The sequence below is a fragment of the Elgaria multicarinata genome, chromosome 4 (assembly GCF_023053635.1).
Source record: "Elgaria multicarinata webbii isolate HBS135686 ecotype San Diego chromosome 4, rElgMul1.1.pri, whole genome shotgun sequence".
NCBI classification, from domain to species: domain Eukaryota; kingdom Metazoa; phylum Chordata; class Lepidosauria; order Squamata; family Anguidae; genus Elgaria; species Elgaria multicarinata.
In genome coordinates, this window is record NC_086174.1 from 17854905 (window position 1) to 17878754 (window position 23850).

At 45.8% G+C, this 23850-nt stretch overlaps 1 protein-coding gene across 28 annotated transcripts in view; it reads left to right on the top strand.

The window, feature by feature from the left end:
- The window catches only part of NRXN1 (neurexin 1), a 1218662-nt gene that overhangs the window by 1129685 nt on the left and 65127 nt on the right, over positions 1-23850 (top strand). Inside the window, exon 1 of one of the 28 annotated variants that reach the window (XM_063123863.1) lies at positions 14705-14931. The exons of the other annotated variants lie outside the window; for them this stretch is intronic. Within the exon in view, the coding sequence (XP_062979933.1) occupies positions 14899-14931 (33 nt within the window). The 5' untranslated portion in view covers positions 14705-14898. Of the gene's footprint in view, positions 1-14704; positions 14932-23850 lie in introns of those variants that run through there. 28 annotated transcript variants of the gene reach the window in all.

A 23850-nucleotide genomic window follows, 5' to 3' on the forward strand; every position in this document is an offset into this window, starting at 1 on the left:
CATTTGGTTCCGTTTCAAATCCCTGCCTCTGAATATCAGCATTTGTTAACATTTGGACATTCACTGTCACAGATACATATTACAGAGAGCTTCGGCTATTGCGCGGTATAGAAATACAATAAATAAATAAATATGGTTTCTCCTGTTCCCACTGAAAGCTGATGTGGATTCAAAGATGTTGGGATGGCTGGGTTGCCAATGGCGGATAAGTAGCTTATGGTAGGGCGATAAGTCAAGGGCCCGGGCTGTGAATGCAAAAGCTGTTTTGAAACATTGTAATAGCTTTTCAAGTTTGAATGTTTCAGAACATTTCCTGGGAGGCACTGCATCAATGCTCCTCACAAAAGGCTCCTGCTTAGCTGCGTCCTAGTTTCCTTTCACAGTTTATAACTTGCTGATCTGTATTACCATTCAAAAGCTGGCTTTCTACACAACCAACATTTTGTGAATCTGGTATAATTTTCAAGGAGCATGCAACCTCTCAAGAACCTCACTGCTAACAGAAGCAATAGCTTTAAATCTCCCTGACAGTTGGATTTTCAAAACAGGAGCATATTGGGGTGAGGTTTTTTTTAAAAAAAAAACAAATCTGCTTTTGAAATCCTGATCACATTAACATTTGCAAATACCAGCAGAGCTTAATACTGTGGGGGCAAACCAAAACGAGAGATACACGACAGGCAGATATTACGTAGGTTAATCGGTTTCCTTTACACGCTTGTCCGCTTTCTTCTGACTTCTTTAATCTCTCATCTGTTTAGGGTCTTTTCACACAACCATCTCATCCCCCTGACAGCTACCGGTGTGTGTGTGTGTGTGTGTGTGTGTGTGTGTGTGTGAAATAGCCAGGGATGCCTTCCATCTGTATCAACCAGTGGCAGTGGAGTTCTGGACATGCTGATAGTGGGAGGAGATTTTGGCTTGGATTGCTATGAATGTTTTCTCTGGAAGAGGACAAAAACCAACATAGGCTAAATCTTGTGCGTGCCCTTGATATGTTTTTTGTCCTTCCGTGGGCTGAAATGAGCCCAGCTGAGTTTGGGTGCACAGTGAGTTTGTTTGCTTGTTCTGGCATTTCTCAACCATGTTTCCATTAGGGGTGTGCACGGACCCCCCACTCCGCTCCACTTTAAGATCCGCCATTTTCGGATCGGGCCGCTCTGCCCCGCCCCCACTCCGCCTGTGCCCACTCCACTCTGCTCGGAGCTCCGGATACGGATCGGAGCTCCGGTCCCCCCCATAGGGGGGGTTACCGGGCCCTGCCGCCATCGCCGCCCATGCGGCGACGGCGGCAGAGCCCGGTAAGGAGGAGGGGCGCCTTACCTGCCTCCGTCCGTGGTCCGTCGCCATCTTCAATTGAGCCCGTGGTTCCACCAGGAAGTCTGGGCCGCAAGTGCGGCCCAGACTTCCTGCTGGAACCACGGGCTCAATTGGAGACGCTGACGGACCGCGGACGGAGGCAGGTAAGGGAGAGGAGGGCGGGGGGGTTACCGGGCCCTGCCGCCATCGCCGCCCATGTGGCGACGGCGGCAGAGCCCGGTAAGGGACCAAGGGGGAGGGGGCCTTACCTGCCTCCGTCCGCGGTCCGTCGCCATCTTCAATTGAGCCCGCGATTCCACCAGGAAGTCTGGGCCGCAAGCAAAGATGCCGACGGACCGCGGACGGAGGCAGGTAAGGGAGAGGAGGGCGGGGGGCGTTACCGGGCCCTGCTGCCGTCGCCGCATGGGCGACAGCGACAGTGGCAGGGCCTGGTAAACCCCACTTACCTTTCCGGCGGAGCTCTGGATCGAGGCGAAGGATCCGCCTTCACCTCGATCCTCTTCGCCACGCTCTGCCGGCCCCCCAATCCTCTTCGCCTCCGCCTTAAGGGCAGGCGAAGCCCCCCGCTCCGCTACTGCTTCTCCGGTCCGATTAGAAGCGGAGCACATCCCTAGTTGCCATCCAGCTATACCCAGAACGATGGACAAATATGAAAAGTGAGGAACTAAGCCTGTGTGCACCAGTTACTGGGGAACATGGGTGGGAGGATGCTGTTGCCTTTCTGTCCTGCTTCATTGGTCCCTGGTCAACAGCTTGTTGGCCACTGTGTGAACAGAGTGCTGGACTAGATGGACCCTTGGTCTGATCCAGCAGGGCTCTTCTTATGTTCTTATGTTCTTAAGCTTCCGTAAAACATATAAGACAAGGAAGCAATAGTTTTCGTCAGGCAATTGTAATGGAAGGCATGATTGTGAAAGATAAAAAGAGAAAAGTCCAGACACTTAAGCAATCATGTGATGCCTCGTCACTGCCAACTCCTTTTTTTTTAGTACAGATGGGCACTTACTCTGCCATGCAGGGTTCAGGTTGGCCCCATGCGTGCGGTAGTCAGACCATTGGTTCATCTAAGCCAGTACAGCCTTCTCTGGCTGGCAGCAGCTCTCCTAGGGACATTTCCCATCCCTGCTATCCAAGTTCCTTGGACAAGCTAGAGATGCCAGGGATTTGATTTAGGCCCTGCACCAGGTGAGATGGCTGTGGCTGCTGCTACCTTATTTTCACTAGAGTGCCTCTGGTTCCTGCGTCATGGTATTCTGGGAAAATAAAGATAGCAGCCTCAGCTGCCTCACCCAACACTTTTCTTGGGAGGACCAGGCCATAAATTATGATTTGTTTTTTTAAAAATAAATCCTAAAAGGGAAAGGACGCCACCATCAGCAATACTGAGCCATCTGGGGCCTTTGGGCCTTGGCATTTATCTCAACTTGCTGGCTGCTGGTGCCAGGCCCTGTGTTGCATTCTCTGAGACTCTGAGACAGGAGCGCACACAGTCCCAGGTAGACCACTGGGTTGGTGTTTATCCTAATGCCAGAGATCTCAAAATGCCACCACAAAAGGGCCCCCCTCTCCTCCCTATATTCTCCCGAAGTTCCATGTGTCAGTCCTTTCGGATGCCTTTGTCACTCCTTTAGGACAGAGGTCAGACCTTAGTCGTAGAGCACACAGAAAAAAACAGAAAAAAACTAAGCCCCCCTGTCCCCGGCCTTGCCCTGGCAGCACCGCTTGCCCGCTTGATTGGGCGGCGGTGCCCGGTGCTTGCCCGGGCGATGCTGCCCCCCCATGCCAGGCCTTGCCCCGGCGGCAGCACTTGCCCGCTTGTCCAGGCGGTGGCGCCCGGTGCTCTCTCTCTCACCTGCCCTCCCCCCTTGCCATCCCCAATGCCTGCTCTCCCCCCCCTCCTGCCGGGTCCGGCCTTCCCCCTGCCCCTCTCTTCCCCCCCGGGATCCCCCCCGGGCCGATGGGCACAGCGCTCGTATGAGCGCTGTGCCCAGTCCGTGGCTTTTCCCGGCTACTCATGAGCGAGTAGCCGCAAAAAGCCACGGACCTCGCTAGCCGGGGCTGTGGAAATGGCGTGCCATAAGCGAATTCGCTTATGGCGCATTAAGAGAGGTCTCAGCGCGGCCTGGGCCCGGATTCCCCTGTGCGTCATCTGGATGCACAGCAGGGAAACCGGGCCTCACAGCGCGCTAACGCCTCGTCTAGCAAGGCCCTATGATTTAGATCCAAACCCAAATCACCTGCAATATCCTGTATTGTACTGTGTCAGTCCCTGATGTTCCAAGGAAGGAAAGAAGGAAGGAAGGAAGGAGTTTGGTTATCCTGTTGCTGGGCCGAGAAGGCTACAGCATATATGCCAGAATAGAAATTATAGTACATCCTTTAGCCTTGACTTAAAAATCAGTCATCTCATGTTCATGCTATTCAACACTTAAATAGTAGTTTCAAATTTCTACTCTTCCCCCTCCTTTTCCCTAAAGTTAAAAAGAAAATGAGCACTCTGGGGTAATCTAGTCAACTGTGAACAATTGGGACATGTAGCATTTTGAAAGTCTAAGAAACATGATGCATGCAAACCAATGAGACAAAAATTATAGAGCTGAATGTAACAACCCATACAGTTGTCCCTGCATATTGCTGCTTGCCGAGTTAATTAAGCGGCTATGTAGGGATTAATTAGAAAATCAATCAATCATATGTACTTATCTGGTTCCCATCAGTTTGCAATGTATTTATCTTCATAATATCCATGTGATGAAAGGATGTGCAATTATCTCCATTTAGGCCACAAGTACACAACCATTTTTGACAGTAATTGCAACACTGTTAGTAAACTCTGGGAGGCTGGTGTTATTAACTACTGTCAAGAAGTGTCAGGAGGGTTTACATGACCAAGCACCACTGTAGTGATTAGCAGTTGGCTTTACTGTAGCAGTTCATGGGAAAGCATCTCTGGGCAGGACAAATAAAAGGAAGGAGTTCTTCACACAGCGCATAGTTAAATTATGGAACTCACTACCACAAGATGTAGTGATGGCCACCAATTTGGATGGCTTTAAAAGGGGTTGGATAAATTCCTGGAGGCGAAGGCTGTCCATGGCTACTAGCCCTGATGGTTGTGTGCTCTCTCTAGTATTTGAGGCAGTAAGCCTGTGTGCACCAGTTGCTGGGGGAACATGGGTGGGAGGGTGCTGTTGCACCATGTCCTGCTTGTTGGTCCCTGGCCGATGGCTGGTTGGCCACTGTGTGAACAGAGTGCTGGACTAGATGGATCCTCGATCTGATCCAGCAGGGCTCTTCTTATGTTCTTATGCATTATCCCTTTCCATTATAGCCTTAAGGCTCATAGATCAGTGTAGCAATTCCAGCTTTCTGGGACATGTCTTGTGGGTATCCTAGCAAGCACAAGTACATGTGCATTCACATGCACCACTAGTGGATCTCCAATGGCGCCTGCTGTCTCAGGTAGTGGAGGCTAAGTGCAATGGAAGGTCTCTGGTTGGAAAATGGGCAGATCTGGTTGATGGGGCACATGACACTAGGAAGTTTTCCAATGAAATACAATAAAATAAAACTTTTTATTTTAAACCTTCATCTGTTAAAGATACAGGAGCCCTGTCCTCCTTTTTATATGGTCACCCTAAGCTATGGGGCAGTATGGAAATGAAATGAAATAAATAAATAATAGTGGAAGGGGGCTGCCATTTAGATGGTCTGTCTTAGGCAACAAACTGTCCTGGAAAAGCCCTAAAACATGTACACACATTATATATCTAGTTTGAAGGATGATTGGAAGAACTGGAAGAACTATTTCCAAGTCTGGACAGACTGGGACAATTTTATAAAGGTGGAAGTCAGGGTACAAATCAATCAAACAAACAAACTACTATAACTATTTCTGAGGGCACATAAGGCATGGTGTCAAGTTTAAATATTAGGAAGCCAAGGAGAAGCACTGGTAAGATCCCTACAGGAAGGAGACAAATGAAGAGGAGGAGTCACCACAAGAGAGGAGAAGCTGTGAAATAGGTTACCTAAGCAAAGAAAGAAAGCCATGGAGCAAGGGAGCCATGGGTGATAGCATGAATAAACACAGGTGAAGAAAAATGAAGGGTAGGAAAGAGGCCCTTAATTTTGGTCAGAGGAAAGTTATTGGGGCTGGTGATAAGAGTTGGGTAGACATGGACAAACTCATCCACGTCCAAGCCATTGGATCCTCGGCCATCCACCCTGCTTGTATGAGGCTCGACAAGGCCCAACAAGTGCTGGACAGCCATCTGCCCTTCCCCCATTGCATAAATGGCAGCCATGAAGGCCGATTTATGCAACAGTAAAGACATGAATGGAGCATTTGTGTCTTTACACTTGGTAAATGGGGCCTCTATGGCCGCCATTTACACAACAGGGGAAATGCACAATTTCCAGAGCCTCCATTGTGTGCAACCATATGATGCATTTACACGATGGGGGGAAGGGTGGATGGCTGCTGAACGCTTGTCGGGCTTTGCAGGTGCTTGGAGTGTGGATCTGTGAGGGTGCTGTGGGTGCCCAACTGGATTCAGGGGGGTGGATGCAATGGAAGGATGTAAACAGTGGAGTCTCGCGAGGATCTGTATTGGGACCAATGTTGTTGTTTTTAACTTGCTCAAAAATGATCTGGAATTAGGAATGAGCACTGAGGTGGCCAAATTTGCTGATGACCCCCAATTTATAGGGTAGTTAAAACAAAACTGGGATTGTGAAGAGCTCCAAAAGGATCTCTCCAAACTGGAGTATGGGAATCAAAATAGCAAATGCCGTTCATTGTCAGGAGGTGTGAAGTGATGCACATTGGGGCAAACTCAATTTTGCACATATGCTGATGGGATCTGTGCTAGTGGTGACTGATGAAGAAAGAGATCTTGGTTTGATCCAGCAGGGATCTTCTTATATATTGGAGGGTGTGTGTGTGTGTGTGTATTGAAGGAGAAAGAAAGAACCAAGGAAAAGGGATTACTAAATTAGAGATGAAGTGCCTGGCTTCTTTTTCTTTCTTTTTTTTTTTACCCCCAGAATGGAACAGACAGAGAGGTTGGTGGGAATAAAGTTCAAAATGAGCTCTGGCTCTTTGAGCTTTTGTTAGAATAATTGCTAAGTTAATTTTGTCTTTCCTGTGCTGGAGATCTCTTCTTCCTTACTGTAGACATTCATTATCCTAAGTAGTTTTGAGTGATTCTCAAAAAGCCCTAAGGGAGCTAGAGAGAATCACTTGATAACATTAACCCTTGGAGCTGTCATGACTCATTGGTCCTTTGCAAAAACGCAAGGCGTGTAATGCTGTATTAGACGGCAGGCCAAATGCAACATGCTCATCGTTTCTCCATTTGTTATCTTATATGCTGTGTATAAATCACTGTCGATATGGCATTTCATGTCAATCTACTAAATAACAACATTGGAAATGCAGGTGTTGCTCCCCTAATAGAACAATCCTATAAGTCACATTGAGTTCAATTGGGCTTATAAATCTGTATCAGATTGCAGTGTTATATAATAGGGGTGTGCACGGACCCCCCCCCCCCCGATCCGCTTCTCTTCCAGATCCGCAACTTCCGGATCAGGTCCGCTCCGATCCACCTATAGTCCGCTCCAGTTCGCTGCGAAGCTCCGGATCTGGATCGGAGCTCCGCTTTTCCCCCCCATAGGCTTGCATTGAAATGCAAAAAAGCCTACAACTTTTTTTTTCTGTTAAGGTTAGAAACCTCAAATTCAGCACCATGACACCTCATGCACGTATACACATGCATGCCAAGACTCAAGCCAATCCAAGCCTCCCCTGATTTTTGGGGAATTTTTGAAAATCGGACACCCCAGTATCTCAGGGATTTAAAGCTGCAGACAGCTCAATGGGGCCATTTCAAAGGAAATCCCAACATGCCATGAATTGGGGAGTAGATAACTCTAAATATGAATCTCCTTCCACACTTGAAAAATTGATTTGAAACTTCAAAAAGTCTAAGTGAGCGCAGGAAGACCCTGAGTCAAAGCAAGACACACACAAACCATCCCTGCGAGGCAGTCACAGAGGAGGACAGGCGGGCAGAGAGCCAGACAGAGATATGACATAGATCTAGTATGGGGGGTCAGTCCCAGCAGATGCCCCACCACAGCAGCACCCCAGGGGGAAGGCAAGCAGGCAGCAGACATTTCTGGGGGCACAAGGAAGTGAGCCAAGGATTGTTTCAAAGCCAGTAATGCAAACCATCCCTGTGAGGCGGGAGCAGCACAGAGAGATGCCTTTTCTTTTGCATCCCATAACTACTAGGAGGCTAGGAGGATAAGAGTAAAGCTTTGTGATCCTTGCTTCAGAGTTGATTGACTGCACTGTGATCACAGCCATTATTAAACAACAACAACAACAACAACAACAATAATAATAATAATAATAACAACAACAACAACAACAATAAGGAGTTGAAGCACAATGAAAGCCTGCCTGACTTCACTGAAGAGGAAATACCAGGAGAGCTTGGGCTATGGGGTGTATATATATAAAATGGAATAAATAAATAAACAAACAAAGGAGAGGTGGAATTAAAAGCAGCAGTGTTGCTGAATAAACGACAAGAATATTTTTTTAAAAAAGACTATGTCTGTCTTTTACCAGTAAGAGGAAAGTGGACGTGCCCAGGGGGAGGGGAATGCCAATTTTTTACTGGCCCTAAGTTATTACCAGTGTTTAAGAAGCTACCTGTCACTTCAACTCATGACAGGCATTAGTCTCCACTGGTTACTCTTTGGAGGGTTCTGATTACCCTCCAAGGGCAGGACACAGTGTGTGTGCACTGGGCACGTCCACATGCCCTAGGGGACCTCATCCCCTTGCACCACATCTATTCCATTGTTCACCAAGGTTAGGGTGGGTAGCAGTGCTGTGTTTCCTATCTATTATTTATTTGCTTAGTATATGATTTCAGGTTATGTTTGTGCATTTGGTGGGGCTACTCTTTTAAAAAACACTGGGAAAAGTCCATTCAGACTAAGAAAGAGAAGTTTCCCAGTATCACAAGTTACTAAGTATCCCATTTTGCCTATCCCCTCCTCCAACTTTGGGATTGGAGGATGCTTCATCAGGTGATCATGACTGGGAGTTGAATCTGCCTCTCAGCACTTCAAAAAGGTACCTCTCCCGCTTTTTTTACCCTATTTTTCCAAAAATTATAGCAAGCAAACCGCACGACGCAGAGTGCTGAGAGTAGGCTAAAAATGACCCCCAGCCATGACTCTCTAAGCACACAAAATTTCAGAAAGATAGCTTTAAAAACAACACAGTTATCCCCTAATCTTTTCCGCAATACAATCCTATGGGCGAAATTATTCAAAATGGCGGGCGGATCGCTCCGCGAAAAGAGAAGCACTCCGCCTATCGCCGCTTCTCTTCGCCATGCTTCTCCAGGACCCCGGTTCGCTTCTACTCCACCTCTGGGCAAGGTGGAGCAGGCCAATTTGCTTCTGATTCTCCGATTCTAAGTGGAGCGGAGCACATCCCTATTATATAAAATGCTGGGGCTTATTCTTTGTCTCATTACTCACCATAGACAAACTACAAATGTGACAAGTTTCATCTTCATCTTGTGTATGGTTAAAATGTAGCTAATCAGGGCTTGTAAGCAGCATTCCGCTAACCATCTGCGATGAGTAAGAATTGCCTCTAGCGACATGTCTACACCAGCCCTATATCCCGGGGTAGTCCTTAGATTGTCCCTGTTGTAAGATTATTTCTTCATTTGAACTTTTACTAGATATGTGTAAGATTGGGGTTATAAAAGTTTGTTGGCATAGCAGAGAGAAAGAAGCTTTTGGGGGGCATAGAATGTGTTTGAATGGGTGTACAAGTGATGGGGTAATGCGTTAATATTAAGGGAACAAGTAGGCATATACACATAGAACACCGTATCAAGGGTTAGATGATTTGGTTTGGATAAGGCTTGATAGAAAATGTTTTGGAAAAATGGTTTGATATTGCTCAATGAAGAGCCTCGTGTGGGGCAGAGCAGTAAAGCAGCAGTTTCTGCAGCTGAAACTCTCCCCACAGCCTGAGTTCGATCCCAGCGGAAGCTGGTTTCAGGCAGCCAGCTCGGGTTGACTCAGCCTTCCATCCTCCAGAGGTTGGTAAAATGAGTACCCAGTTAGTTGGGGGAAAGGTAGTAACGGCTGGGGAAGGCAACGGCAAAACACCCCGCTATAAGGCCTGCCAAGCAAACGTCAGCAAAAGCTGGCGTCCCTCCAAGAGTCAGTAATGACTCAGTGCTTGCACGAGAGGTTCCTTTCCTTTTCCATTGCTCAATGATGTTACTCATGAAGACTTGCAACTTGGTATCGCTCAAAAGACATGTACTAACTGTAACTAGGAGAAGGGTCCAAGGTGAAGGACAGGTGAGGTTGTGGTTAGAAAAATAAGATCCAGACAACCACAAGAATAAACAACCAATTGAGAAAGGGGAGGAGGTTTACAGGAGAGGATGGTCTAAATTATGAGGTGGTCCAATGGGTTTAGGAGTTTAGAAGACGTCAATAGGAGGAATTGATGATGTCAAATTGGGCATTTAAGGTTGAGCACAGAGGAATAAGGTGTCTTCCCTTTCCCTTAGGCATGGTTTGGTCTTGCCTGGGAGATGGAAGTCCCTCTGTGGAGAAGAGCTCCTTCACACAGTCTGTGTTTGTCTGTCTTTGTTTGTATTTATGTTTGTCTTGTTCTCCAAATCTGCCAGACTTGTGCTTTGCTGAATGGAAGTTTGTGTGTCTGACTTTAACTTTCTTAGATTGTTTTAATAAATGTTTTTTAAAGTTATAACAGTTTCATTGTGCTTGTGAGTCTAAGGCCTTAGCTAGACCTAAGTTTTATCCCGGGATTGTCCCAGGGTCATCCATGTTCATGTAAGTGACACACAGGGGATCCCGGGAGCAGGCAGGGACAACTCCAGGATGATCCCGGGATAAAACTTAGGTCTAATTAAGGCCTGAGTGAAGTCAATCATTCTGGATGTCTATCTCCAGATCTTCTTTAAACCTACTATAGTGGGGAATTTAAAGAGTACTGTTACAAGGTATTGCAGGAACCTTTAACTATGTTCAGCACCTCTTAAAATACCACCAGAAAATTCCTCCTACACTGTGCATCCACATAATGCACAGGGAATCCTGGGAGCAACCCAGGATCTCTTCTCAATCATCCTAGAGTGCAGGACACGGAATAACAGGCTCAAGTTACAGGGAGCCAGATTCCAGCTGGACATCAGGAAAAACTTCCTGTCTGTTAGAGCAGTACAACAATGGAACCAGTAACCTAGGGAGGTTGTCGGCTCTCCCACACTAGAGGCCTTCAAGAGGCAGCTGGACAACCATCTGTCAGGGATGCTTTAGGGTGGATTCCTACATTGAGCAGGGGGTTGGACTCGATGGCCTTATCTCTACTATTCTATGATTCTGTGAGCAAGAACTTTTCCCGGGATATAGGGAACCGCAGAAAACCTGACTTTTCTGCGATCCCGGGACCATCCTACAGAGTGCAGGCTGTGTGGCTGTTGCTTCTGGGTCATCCCATCCTCTCCGTGAGTAGCAGGGCACTTGAAATGGGCACAGAGTTTCATGGTGGCAGTCCGTGCCCATCAGGGGTAGAAAGTGGAGTTGGGGTGTTGTTGTTTTTAAAAAATAGCTTTTTGCCAAGGAGCACAATGGCGCTCCTTCTCCCTTACTGAAAAAAAATGGCAGCTGTGACAGCCATCTAGACGCTGGGGGAGGATCGCAGAAGCCAGTAAGCCTGCGATTCTTACCCCTCCGTCACTCTACACTAGGGGTGTGCACGGACCCCCCGCTCCGCCCCGCGGGCCGATCCGAAAATTTCAGGTCGGCCCGCTCCGCTCCGTGCCGCTCCGCCCATACTTCGCTCCTCTTCACCGCGGAGCTCCGGCTTCGAATCAGAGCTCCGCAGTGGAGGGGAGTGGCGCCAGGTAAGGCCGGGAGAGGAGGGCGGGAGGTTTACCGGGCCCTGCCGCCATCACCGCCAGTGCGGCGACGGCGGCAGAGCCCAGTAAGGGACCAAGGAGGAGGGGGGCCTTACCTGCCTCCGTCCGCGGTCCGTCGGCATCTTCAATTGAGCCCGCGGTTCAACCAGGAAGTCTGGGCCGCAAGCGGAGGCAGGTAAGGGAGAGGAGGGCAAGGGGGGTTACCAGGTCCTGCTGCCGTTGCTGCCCATGCGGCGACGGCGGCAGAGCCTGGTAAGGGTCCAAGGAAGAGGGGGGCCTTACCTGCCTCCGTCCGCGGTCCGTCGGCATCTTCAATTGAGCCCGCGGTTCAACCAGGAAGTCTGGGCTGCAAGCGGAGGCAGGTAAGGGAGAGGAGGGCAGGGGGGTTCCCGGGCCCTGCCGCTGTCGCCGCATGGGCGACAGCGGCAGGACCCAGTAAACCCCACTTACCTTTCCGGCGGAGCTCCGGATCGAGGTGAAGGATCCGCCTTCACCTCGATCCTCTTCGCCACGCTCCGCCGGCCCCCCAATCCTCTTCGCCGCCGCCTTAAGGGCAGGCGAAGCCCCCCGCTCCGCTTCTAATTCGCTGGTCCGATTAGAAGTGGAGCACATCCCTACTCTACACCCTATGGTGTAGACATGCCCCAGTTGTCCAAGTAACCCAGTGAAATAGACTTGTGCCTTTTGTGGACTTTGATGAAAGACTCTGAATATTTTATATGCATATGGGTTTTGCTTATCACAGCACTACATCAGGGGTTTTGTATTTCACAGATATAATCAGGAACTTCTTATGTGTGTTTACCTTGCAAAAGTGGAAATAGCTTGCTGTGAGGGATTGAAATATTTTTGGTGTATCATGAGTTTTCAGATAGTTTAGAGCAAATGAATGAATATATTTCTCTATGCTTTCGACAACAGCATCAGCTAAGGATAGTGTGTCTCCTCTGAATGAATGCTTGGAGACAGTAATGGGCTGGATGAGGAAAAACAAACTGAAGCTGAATTCAGACAAGATGGAGGTGCTTATTGTCAAAGGCCCCAACCTGGGTTTGGAGGTGTGTCAACCAGTTCTGGATGGGGTTACACTCCCCCGAAAGACTGCATTTGCAGCTTGGGGGTGCTCCTGGATCCGTCACTCCAAATGACAGCCCACATAGATGCGACGACCAGGAGTGCCTACTATCAGCTTCAGCTGATATGCCAGCTGTGCCCCTTCCTAGAGTTGGAAGACCTAAAGATGGTAGTGCACATACTGGTAACTTCGAGGCCCAACTTCTGCAATGTGCTGTACATAGGGCTAACTTTGTGCCTAGTCTGGAAACTTCAACTAGTTCAAAATATGGCAGCCAGGTTGGTCACTGGTACATCTAGGGGTGACCATATTACACCAATTTTAAAATCACATCACCAGCTGACAATTAGTTTTCGGGCAAAGTATAAAGTGTTGGTTATTACCTTTAAAGTCCTACAAGGTTTGGGTCCAGGTTACCTGCGGGATCGCCGTCTCCCATACAATCCGCCCCGCACACTCAGGTCCTCAGGGACCTCAGGGTTTACTTCAGTCTGCCAAAATTAAGATGACAACTGTTACCCAGAGGACCTTCTCTTCTGCTGCTCCCAGACTGTGGAATGGCCTGTGGGGAGAGATTCACCAGCTTAACAGTCTTTCTGAATTTAAAAAAAAGCTACAAAGTCTTCTGGCAGGCCTACCCAGTCGAATTTTAAAATGCCTGGCTGTTATTTTAATAATGCATTAGTTTTATATATTTTTAATCATTTTTGTATATTTTATAGTATTTTATATTTGATGTTGTTCCCTGCCTCGATCCAGAGGGAGAGGTGGGTAAGAAAGAAATTTTATTATCATAATTATTATTATTATTATGAACCTATGACAAAATATCATAGGACAAAATATCACATCATATTACAATTTGATGTAAAGGAAAGAATACTGAGGCAATTACAGGGTTTTGGAACAGAATAGCTGACATATCACAAGAACAGTGGTATTTTGACATGGCATAGCGTAGCTATTTATTGGCAGATTTGTTAGAAACATGGTGGATTTTTGAAATGGCCAGAAGCATATTCAGATCATTTGTAGGACCTACAAGTGGAAGAACTTCAACAATCAACAAATTCTTTTGTGAAGGGTTGTGTGTTTTGATGGCAAACATTTTTTGTTGCCTCTAACCTCCTTCTTCAAGTCTGATCCACTAACATCATTTACCTTGAAAACCCATACAATATATCTGCTATTGCTGATTGATGAAAAATAGCAGATGTGCTTTGGAAAAGGTTTCCATATGGTATCCCAGCTGCTTCTCTGCTCTTTTGTGTAAGAATTATTGTTACTTTCACAATCAGGGCAGTGTAACAGTAAATAAGTATCTGCTTCACAGAGCAAAAGGAACAGCTCATCTTACTAAGGCAGCAAATACTGAATATATCAGAATTACTACTATCTGAACCTTGGCGATCCGTATCTCTTGATCACTTGGATCCATTCCTTGTTTATCTGATTCTCTGGCCCCCAAAATTTGTGCAAGTCCCCAAGGCGAGATAGATCTGTCCACTCTTTCTTTCTGTCTATTTGCTGACCTACTTATGTGCAAGAGGGTTCAATAACATCACTAGAGCCTCTCCCTTTCCCCCCTCTCCCTTTAAGTATCAAATGCCTATCATAGCTGGGCATGAATCTTTTTTAAAAAATACAGCTCTCATTAGTGCAGTGGCATCTCCGTAATGTATCTCTCAATATTGCTTAATTGTCTTTACAGAATCATTGCGGAGAAAACATTCATTATGAAACATAACACACACACAAAATAGCATTCATTAGCCTGGGTGTTAAAAAAAAAAAGATAATTACAGTCAGAAGGGTTTTTGTTTTGTTTTCTTAATTTCCGGGGCTGTCCTGGATTGAGGGCTGTGTGCTAATTGCTCTGTTTAAGGTTGCAAATTAATGTGAAGAAAAGAAAACAACCCACAATAATCAGCCAAAGGGAAATAGATCTAAATAGTTTAAGTAGGATCACGGTGATGGCGTTCCTTTCCCTTTCCACCCCTTCCTACATGTACCCTTCTTAGGTCTGGCTTAATTACATTTAGTCAGAATGGTAAAACCTAAAACATAGTGGGGGTGATGTGAAAAGATGTAACATCCTCCTTGAATCTGCAAAGAAGAGAGAAAGGGGAGAAGCAGGGCTGGTGGTACCCAATGGTGAAACGCAGCACTTCTGATCTGCGGAAGAAACTGCAGCACCCTCCCCTCTCTTAGCAACGATTCAGCCATTGGCTTCTCCACAGCATGTGACCAATGGAGCTCGTTCTCTGTGGATTTTTTTGGTGTGGTATTTTTTTTGCTTCTTCTCTCCCCTTCGTCTTCCGTCTGTGTGCGGAGCACTGATAGGCCGGGCTGATGCGCAGGCAATTTATCATCTTGATCTCCCACTGAGTCAGGGAGCTCTCCTGTCACCAGTATTGATTTCAGAGGATGGACTAAATTTCCTAGGATTTCCATTAAGAATTAAGAAAAAAACCTATAAGCACGCAGGGTAGCCAGGCAGACATGGATATGAAATGGCACTGTGAAACCTCTCAGGTAGCTTCTTCTCTCACGGCCGTTGCAGAACAGAGGCTATAGCACTGCAGCATGCAGGGTTTAAGAGACTGTTAGTCGAAAAGCGAAAAAAAAAATAGAAAAAAAAGGAAGAGGGGGGAAAAATCATTTGCACCAATTACTTTTTAAAAAATTTGGTTTTATTATTTAAATTAGAGATCATCTCCTTGGAGACTGCATGCCATTCAAATACGGATCTCAAATTTCTGCACGCGATCTGCTTTTCAATTTCAGGATCTTTTTTACGTTCAAGAAAATAGCACTTTAAACCCTGATGCTTTTTCTGTTTTCTTTATCTGCTGCTTTTCTAAGCCACAGCTTATGTGTACGTGTGCGCGCGTGTGTGTGTGTGTGTCTGTGTCTCTTAATTTTCGCATGTTCGGGAAAGAGAGAAAGAGGAAGCCAGCGTGAGGAGGAGGAACAGATGTTTTCAATAATTGCTAGGTGCCTTCGTTGTTAATGACCTAGTAATTATTTTGGCTAAAGACAAATGCTTAAACCCTGAGTGTGCATGCTTTGGGGCACAATTTTGCATGTGGGTGTACGTGTGTATTTGCTTTTGTTTCTTTCTGACTGTTTACAGAGCCAGGACGTCTGTGAATTGCATGCATGTTTTCTTTTCATTCTTTTAACATGAAAGTCTGTTTAAGAAGAAATAATTGCATTTGTTTATCTAATATTTCATGGTACATAATGCAAAAGAGCATCATTTCTGTTTAAAAACAAGAACTAATGCTGATATATATAGAGATATATTTTTAATGGTGGGGGAATCTGCATGCTCATAACAAATGTGGGTTATTTTCTGTATCCGGATTGTGGTGGGGAGAGACGAACGGTCTGTTTGTTTGTTTCTAATACGGAAATGTGAATAACAAACCTCCAAGACATCTAATTTAAAGTATTTAAATTATTCTAGCATTATCTCCCCACCCTGAAAGCCAGGCATCGGATGTGTGCATAAACCGTATTTGTGTGTGAACATACGTGCGCGTTGACCACCTATGGGAATAGTGCCTCCCTTTCACAATCCTTATTCACAACAACCAGAGTGAAAGGGTCCTGACACTATATACAGTCCGGCAATCCCATTATCTGAGCAGACGGGCGTATGACAACAGAGGAGGGTGTAAGACAATAGGTTTATTGAAAAGGAAAGGGAGCAGAACCAAGGCTTAACACAGAGAGAGTAACTGGTAGATTTTCTTTTCACGTCTCTTGTTCTCAGACAGAATGGCAAAAGGGTTTATCGTTATTCCACCCGCCCTTCAAACCATAAAAAAACCAATATACTCAGCAGGAAATATTAGTGTGGATTTACACGTCACGAGTTGTAATCCATATGCAGAGAGCCTCATGTTTCGGAGGGGGGGGGATTTTGGTTTCGGGGGGAGGCTTTGGGTTTCATGTCAATATCAAAGTTTGTTCAAAGTTTGTCTCTGAGATTGCTTCCGAGCTCTGTCCGTCTTTGTCATTAGAGCAATCTGTGCCTGGGGAACAAGCAGAAGTGTTTGCTGTCTTCATCAAGTTAATTGTGCAGCTGGATTTTCTGAGGGCAGTCATTTTGACCATGCATGTTGTATATTGTGGAAACTGCACAACTCCTATATTATTATTATTATTATTATTATTATTATTATTATTATTATTATATTTTATTTTATTTTAAAATTGCTTTCCGTGGATTTGTAATAAATCTGACTCAAAGGGTGAATGGGTGGATAATCAGCAGAGATCAATGTGGTCTTAGGTTAAATGAAAAACTCTTACCCTATAAAACCTCAGCCTGAGCTGCAATTTCACCTGAAAGGATGATGTCCTGAATTTTGCCATTCCTAGCTCAGTTTTCCTAACAGCTGTACTTCCTCGTCTCTTGGGAATCATAGCTAATTTGACACAGCTAACAGCATTTAGTAGAAGAGGCTAAGAGGTTGAGTCACCATGGAAATTGAATTGCCTTCTCTACCCTTCTCGATCATATTAATGATCCTTGCAGGTTAACACACGGTTAATTGGGAGGACAGCCTGAAGATTGACATTCAATCTGCCTAAATTTGTAAGTGTGATGACAGCAGGATGCGCCCACACTGCTTCCAGTTCAGATTACACATGCTAGAGTTATTAAATCCAAGGTGGGCTTGAGTTTTTGTGAATTCTCAGAGCCATTTTGTACAATCTGCAAAGTCAAGGGGCAACACTTATCTGAACTGTACTGTTTCAGGCTAGAGATACAGGATACCTGTATGTTTGAATACATCCCAACCCCAACCCTGCTGCCCAGGAGAAAGAGAGAAATACCTCCCTGCCCATAGAAAGCTAGCAAATGAGGAAGAAAACTCCAGCCTAGTTTTTCTCCGGGACATGCTATTTTTATGTTTGCATAGAGAGCCACCACCAATGGAGGTGCATTCAAATATGGATGCAGCTTTCAGCCTTGCTTGATTCTGCAAATTTCATAAATTGCTCAGAAACCAAGGTTAGATTCGAGACAATCTTTTTAAAGTGTACATCTACAAGCCGTGTGCCAGCTGTCTTGTTGATGGAGTGTGGTGCATTCAGTAGTTGTGGTCTTCTCACATTTACACACAGTGGCAAATCCGGGTTTGTTGCCAACTGTATGCTCAACAGAAAACCAGCCAAGTGATGCTCCGTTGTGGGGATGCCTGTGCATCTCTGTTTTTGAAGACCCTCCCAAGAGATGTCTGCCAGATCCCATCACTACACTTTTATGTTCGTGGCCAAGATGTGGCTTTTCCAGAAAGTTTTCATTTGGCATGGTGTCATTCTTTTAGACTTGTCCAATGTCTAACTGTTGCATCATCTGTTGAGCTGTGATGTTTCTATATTTTATGCAGTTGATAGCTTTGTTATCTTTGCTGCTTCATACTCTTTTATTTGCTAGACAGATGAGTGGGAATGTCTTTCCTTGGATCACTGACTCCCCAAAAGCTATAAGCATGCAGGGTACCAGGTGGACAAGCACTTTGGTTGGGTTTAATTTCGTTGAAGTGTGGAATAGGAACAGCCTTGCTTGGACCTTTGCATTCTTCCACTGCCTCTTGTGTTTACGGAATATTAGCAAATTCATTTTATTCTTAAGGATGTGGCACAGAACTGAGGTTTTAATTCTTACGTTACTAATTTCTCTTGTATCTTTCCAAAGTTCCCAAATAATGATTTTTTCCTCCAGCCTTGCAATTCTAGATGGTGTCTTAAAATTGGGGTCACTGAGAATTGCTGTAAATTGGGGGGTAAACTAAACCACAGCACTCTCTTTCTCTCTCTCCATCCATCTGTCAATCCATTGACTAGGTTCATAGGATCATGGATGGGGAAATAAGCCACTGTGGTTTATTTCAAATGCTGGGAGGATTTGCATAATTACCCTCAGCAGAACAGCTTGTTGTGTCATGCGAATTCAGCCAGGATTTATTTATTTATTTATTTATTTATTACATTTTTATACCGCCCAATAGCCGAAGCTCTCTGGGCGGTTCACATGGAATGGCAACAAGCCATTCCTAACCCATGGGCTGTTCTAGGGTTCACAAATAATGGAGGCTCCAGATGAGGGTAGACAGCTGCTGGGCACTCTTTGGGCCATGCGGGCTCTACATCTACAAGTCCATAAATGCACCACAGGTGCTCAACTGGGATGCAGGGGAGTCCGTCAGACTCCAGACCCAGTTGGGCACTTGTGACTTCCCCACATACCATTACAGTGGGTTTTAATTGTGCACTGCCCAGAAAGCCTCGACTAATGGTCAGTATAAAAATGTAATAAATTAATTAATTCTCCCAATCCCCATTTGGGTTGTTTTCTCCATCAGCTTAATTTGAGCCACTTACTCCAATTCCCCCCCACACACACACACACACTTAAAATGTTGGGGAGAGCAGGTGGGGAGCGAGTGAGAAATTGGGGTGCTGTTGGTATTTGAACTACCCACATTCCCAGAGACTAAGAATGGGGGAAAGCAGACCACCAAGAAGGCTGGCATGAGAGAGGCCAACAATTATTTATTTATCATTATTATTATTATTATTATTTATATAGCACCATCAGTGTACGTGGTGCTGTACAAATTTCTTACAAGGGCAACACTTCTTAAAAGAACTTGGACATTTCTTAAAAGAACAGGATGATCTCTGGATAGAATGTTAATTTGTGAAGGGGATAAATTAATTGAAGGCAGACAATTTGTGATAGTTGAAGATTTTGAGGGGTATGTGTGTAAGAGAGTAAGAATGAATGGGTGTGGTGGATGGGTGGGTTGGCTTTCCCCCTGAGCATATTCAGCCCTGGCCTCACCCCCCACTGGCTTGTGTTCCCCGCCTGATTCCCTCTGCAGCAATAACTTCTGTGGCCCTTAGCAGGGAAGGTTCTCCACCCTCACAATAGATATAGGTCGGCTATATTGAAATCAGTGGGATCACAGCCTTGTGCTATTGTGGTATTATATCTATTACATCAAGGCCATATTTTCCAGACCTGTTTTTTAGGGATGTGCTCCGGCGAATTAGAAGCGGAGCGGGGGGCTTCGCCTGCCCTTAAGGCGGAGGCGAAGAGGATTGGGGGGCCGGCGGAGCGTGGCGAAGAGGATCAAGGTGAAGGCAGATCCTTCGCCTCGATCCGGAGCTCCGCCGGAAAGGTAAGTGGGGTTTACCGGGCCCTGCCGCTGTCGCTGTCGCCCATGCGGCGACGGCGGCAGGGCCTGGTAACCCCCCTCCCCGCCCTCCTCTCCCTTACCTGCCTCCGTCCGCGGTCCGTCGGCGTCTTCAATTGAGCCCGCGGTTCAACCAGGAAGTCTGGGCCGCTTGCCCAGGAAGGTTGAACCGTGGGCTCAATTGAAGACGCCGACGGACCGCGGACGGAGGCATTTAAGGCCCCCCTCCCCCTTGGTCCCTTACCGGGCTCTGCCGCTGTCGCTGCACAGGCGGCGATGGCGGCAGGGCCCGGTAAACCTCCCGCCCTCCTCTCCCGGCCTTACCTGGCGCCACTCCCCTCCACTGCGCAGCTCCGATTTGGAGCCGGAGCTCCGCAGTGAAGAGGAGCGGAGTATGGGCGGAGCGGAGCGGGCCGACCCGAAATTTTTGGATCGGCCTGCGGGGCAGAGTGGGGGGTCCGTGCACACCCCTACTGTTTTAGCATACAGGCAACGTTCCCATCCCATTAGTTTCAATGGTGATTATGTGCACCCAGCTAAAAAAACGACATAGTTTCTCTTTAAAAAAAAAAAATCCTGAAGAAAGGCCATTTTTAATTCAAAAAATTCTGCCAACCAGAATCCATTTCAGAAAATGACCTGAATGGCATGAAATGACCTGAATGAAATTGGATGGTTTCAGGGTGAACACGCTCTGTATGCATGAGAACTACCAGACTGCTGAGTAGGAAGGTCAACTTCTGCTCTTTGGAAGGTCAACTTCTTGCTCCATGGGTTGATCTACTGGCCTCTAATTCTCCTCCTGCTGGTTTGTTCCATCTGGTCAGCTCCATCTCAAGAAGAGCTATCAAGGCTTGTATTTTTCCACAGCCATCCCTGCCCAGGAATCCATCCTTCCTTTGTCAGGCCCCCACCCCCGGTTGGCAGCAAACTTATATAAATGTAGACCTTCCAAACAAGGTTCGTCCTCTGATAGCCCATTGCATTTCTATGCTGGTGATTGAGTAAGGATATATGAGGATTTTACTACATTTCATCAGACATCAGAACTAGCTCCATTTAAAAGGGGGTTGGATAAATTCCTGGAGGAGAAGGCTATCAATGTCTACTAGCCCTGATGGTTGTGTGCTGTCTCCAGTATCTGAGGCAGTAAGCCTGTATGCACTAGTGAACAGAGTGCTGGACTAGATGGACCCTTGGTCTGATCCAGCAGGGCTCTTCTTATGTTCACACCCTGAAATCTGAATGCAAGTGCATTTTTTCAGGAGAATCTCGCATATTCCCAAGGTTATGTTTGTGCTCACAACATGCATTTGTTAGCTTTAAAAATGCATATTTTTGAGTTCAGGGGAGAGATATGTATTTTTATACTTTACTCAGGGGGGAAACTACACATTTAGATGTGCACTGTTAAAAGCTTGTACACTTGTGAACTTTTCCCATTCGAACAACATCAACAAAAGTTCACATTTAGGAATGAGAACCAGGTGGGCCAAACTTTGAGGTGAAACTTGGAGAACCTCAACCAGCTTCAGCCTAGGGTTGTGTGATGCCGCCAATTCCATTCCGTTTAAGCCCAATGGGATTCCACAGCGTTTCCATTCTGTTAAGCGGTGGTGGACTGTGGTGGATTTATTTTTTTCAGATTCCAGAAATATGTTGCACAATTTTTCTTAATTTTGGGATCTTGACATTTGTACAAATGGTGCCGTAATTTGTTTATTTATTTTGAATTTGTGATCTTGCGCAAGTGCACTTTGTCCCAAGTTCGTCTGTCCACTATGTAGCCCCACAGAGGCATATTCTCCTCTTGTCAATATCCTTGTAAGTTTCATCCCATCCACAGGCTACTTTGGGTAGCCTAGCAGAGCCTTATTCCATACTTGTCAAAGAACTTGTCAATTTCATACTCCACTCCTGTTTTTCCCATGTGAAGGTGAGGTGGGGGCATTGGCAGGTTCTTTTACAACTATGGAATATGGCTGTGCTGCACTAAACAAAATAACCTGTGGAGAGGATGAAACTGACAAGATATTGACAAGAGGTAAATATGTATCTGCGGGGCTACATAGCGGGTGGGCAGACAGATTTGTGATAGTGTGCATTTGCGCAAGATTGCCAATAAAAGAAACACACGATACCATTTGCACAGATTTCAAGATCTACCCCCAAAAAAAGAATTTGTGTAAAATTCAGCCATTAAAAAAAAAACCAAAAAAAAAAAAAACCAAAAAAAACCATGTATTGGCTCAATTCGCTCCAGATCAAGTCAACACCAGTGGGGAAAATGGAACAAAATCCACAGGGCCAAACTGGAGGAATCTGTTGAGTTTTCACCACCTCCAAATGCAATTCTCATGCATCCCTACTCAACTCTCACTGATTCTCCCAGCCTTAGCATTAAGAAGGGACTATTAAAGAAGGGGTTCAATACTGGGCAGAGAACCCCCTCTGTCACCCTCTCAGCTCTGTGGAATGCTTTCTCGACTATGGCTACATGGCAAGAACTTAAATTTAAGGCTGATATCAGAGGTTTGCGGAGAGGAGTTTGTTGGCCTGGTCTGCATTTAGTTCAGGGTGGGGACAAAGTATGGCCCTCCAGATGTTTTAGTCTATGACCATCATTTCTTACCATTGTCTATGTTGGCTAGGGCTGATGGAAGTTGTAGGCCAAAACATCTGGAAGGTGACAAGTTGCTAACCCCTGATTCTGGGAACATCTTATGGATGCCTAGGAAGCATCTATGTCTTCTTTGTCTTTGGCTTAATTATATTTGTGAGGAACATAAGAAATGTAAGAACAGCCCTGCTGGATCAGACCAAAAGTCCATCTAATCCAGCATTCTGTTCCCACAGTGGCCAACCAGCTGTCAACCAGGGTTACACAAGCAGGACACGGTGCAACAGCGCCCTCCCACCCATCTTCCCCAGCAACTGGTGTATATAGGCTTAATGCCTCAGATACTGGACGTAGCATATCACAATCAAGACTAGTAGCCATTGATAGCCTTCTCCTCCAGGAATTTATCCAGCCTGTTTTTAAACCATCCAAACTGGAGGCCATCACTACATCTTGTGGTAGCGAATTCCATGGTTTATTATTTATTTATTTATTAAAACATTTGTATCCCACCCTCTATCACAAGCATCCCAGGGCGGTGTACAAGTAAAATCATACAAACAATATAAAACAATAAATATACAAAGCTAAAAACAAATTAAACAATTAATAAATTAAAACCAGTATAGAATTTAAAACAGTAAAACCAATTAAAGCAATTAAATCTATGGACAGGCTTGGTGAATTTAGCCATCAAAGGCTTTGTTAAAAAGCCATATCTTCACTTGGCACTGAAATGAAACCAGTGCTGGTGCCAGTTGGGCCTCCAAGGAGAGGACATTTCACAGCTGGGGTGCCAAAACAAAGAAAGCCCTTTCCCACGTCCCATCATAGCTTATCTCGTGTTGATGGGCCGCGGAGGAGGGCTCCTCCAACAGATCTCAAGTCTTGGGCAGGCATATATAAGGAGAGGCGCTCCCTCAAGTATCTACGTTCCAAGCCGTTTAGGGCTTTAAACGTCATTACCAACACGTTGAATTCTGACCAGAAGCATATAGGCAGCCAGTGAGTTTAACTATGTACTGTGTGAAGAAGTACTTTTATTTGTCCTGAATCTCCCCCAAACCAGCTTCATGGGATGGCCCTGGGTTCTAGTATTTGGAGGAGGAGAAGGAGGAGGAGGGAAAAGATTGTTCAAAAGCCTTTTTATCTGCTTTGGATCTTTGAGAACAGGACACACAAAACTTTTCAAATGAATAAATAAATGTTTCCAGCAGTGACTGAGATTTTGAAAAGCCATAAGCCATACGAGTGACATTTTGCTGTGTGGAAAAAATAATAATCTGTGAACTGTCATTCTGTTTTGTTTGCAGCTTCAAAAAATCAGACACACAAAAAAAACACATTTTCCTTTGGAAAAGTGCTTTATCAGAATTGGGTGGTGTGATTTGGAAGTGTGCAGCCAGAGAACACAACCCACCAAAACTTTGACTGGGTTCACACAACACACTAACCCACACTTGGTGGTTGAGTATGGGTTGTTGTTGAACTGTGGGTTGTTTGTTGAACTTTGGGTTAGTGGGTTGTCTGAACCCAGGACATTTTCCACAAGGCAGCTTGTTGAACATGCAGTGTGGCTTATTTTTCTTAAACAAGCCACCTTGAGAAGCCATG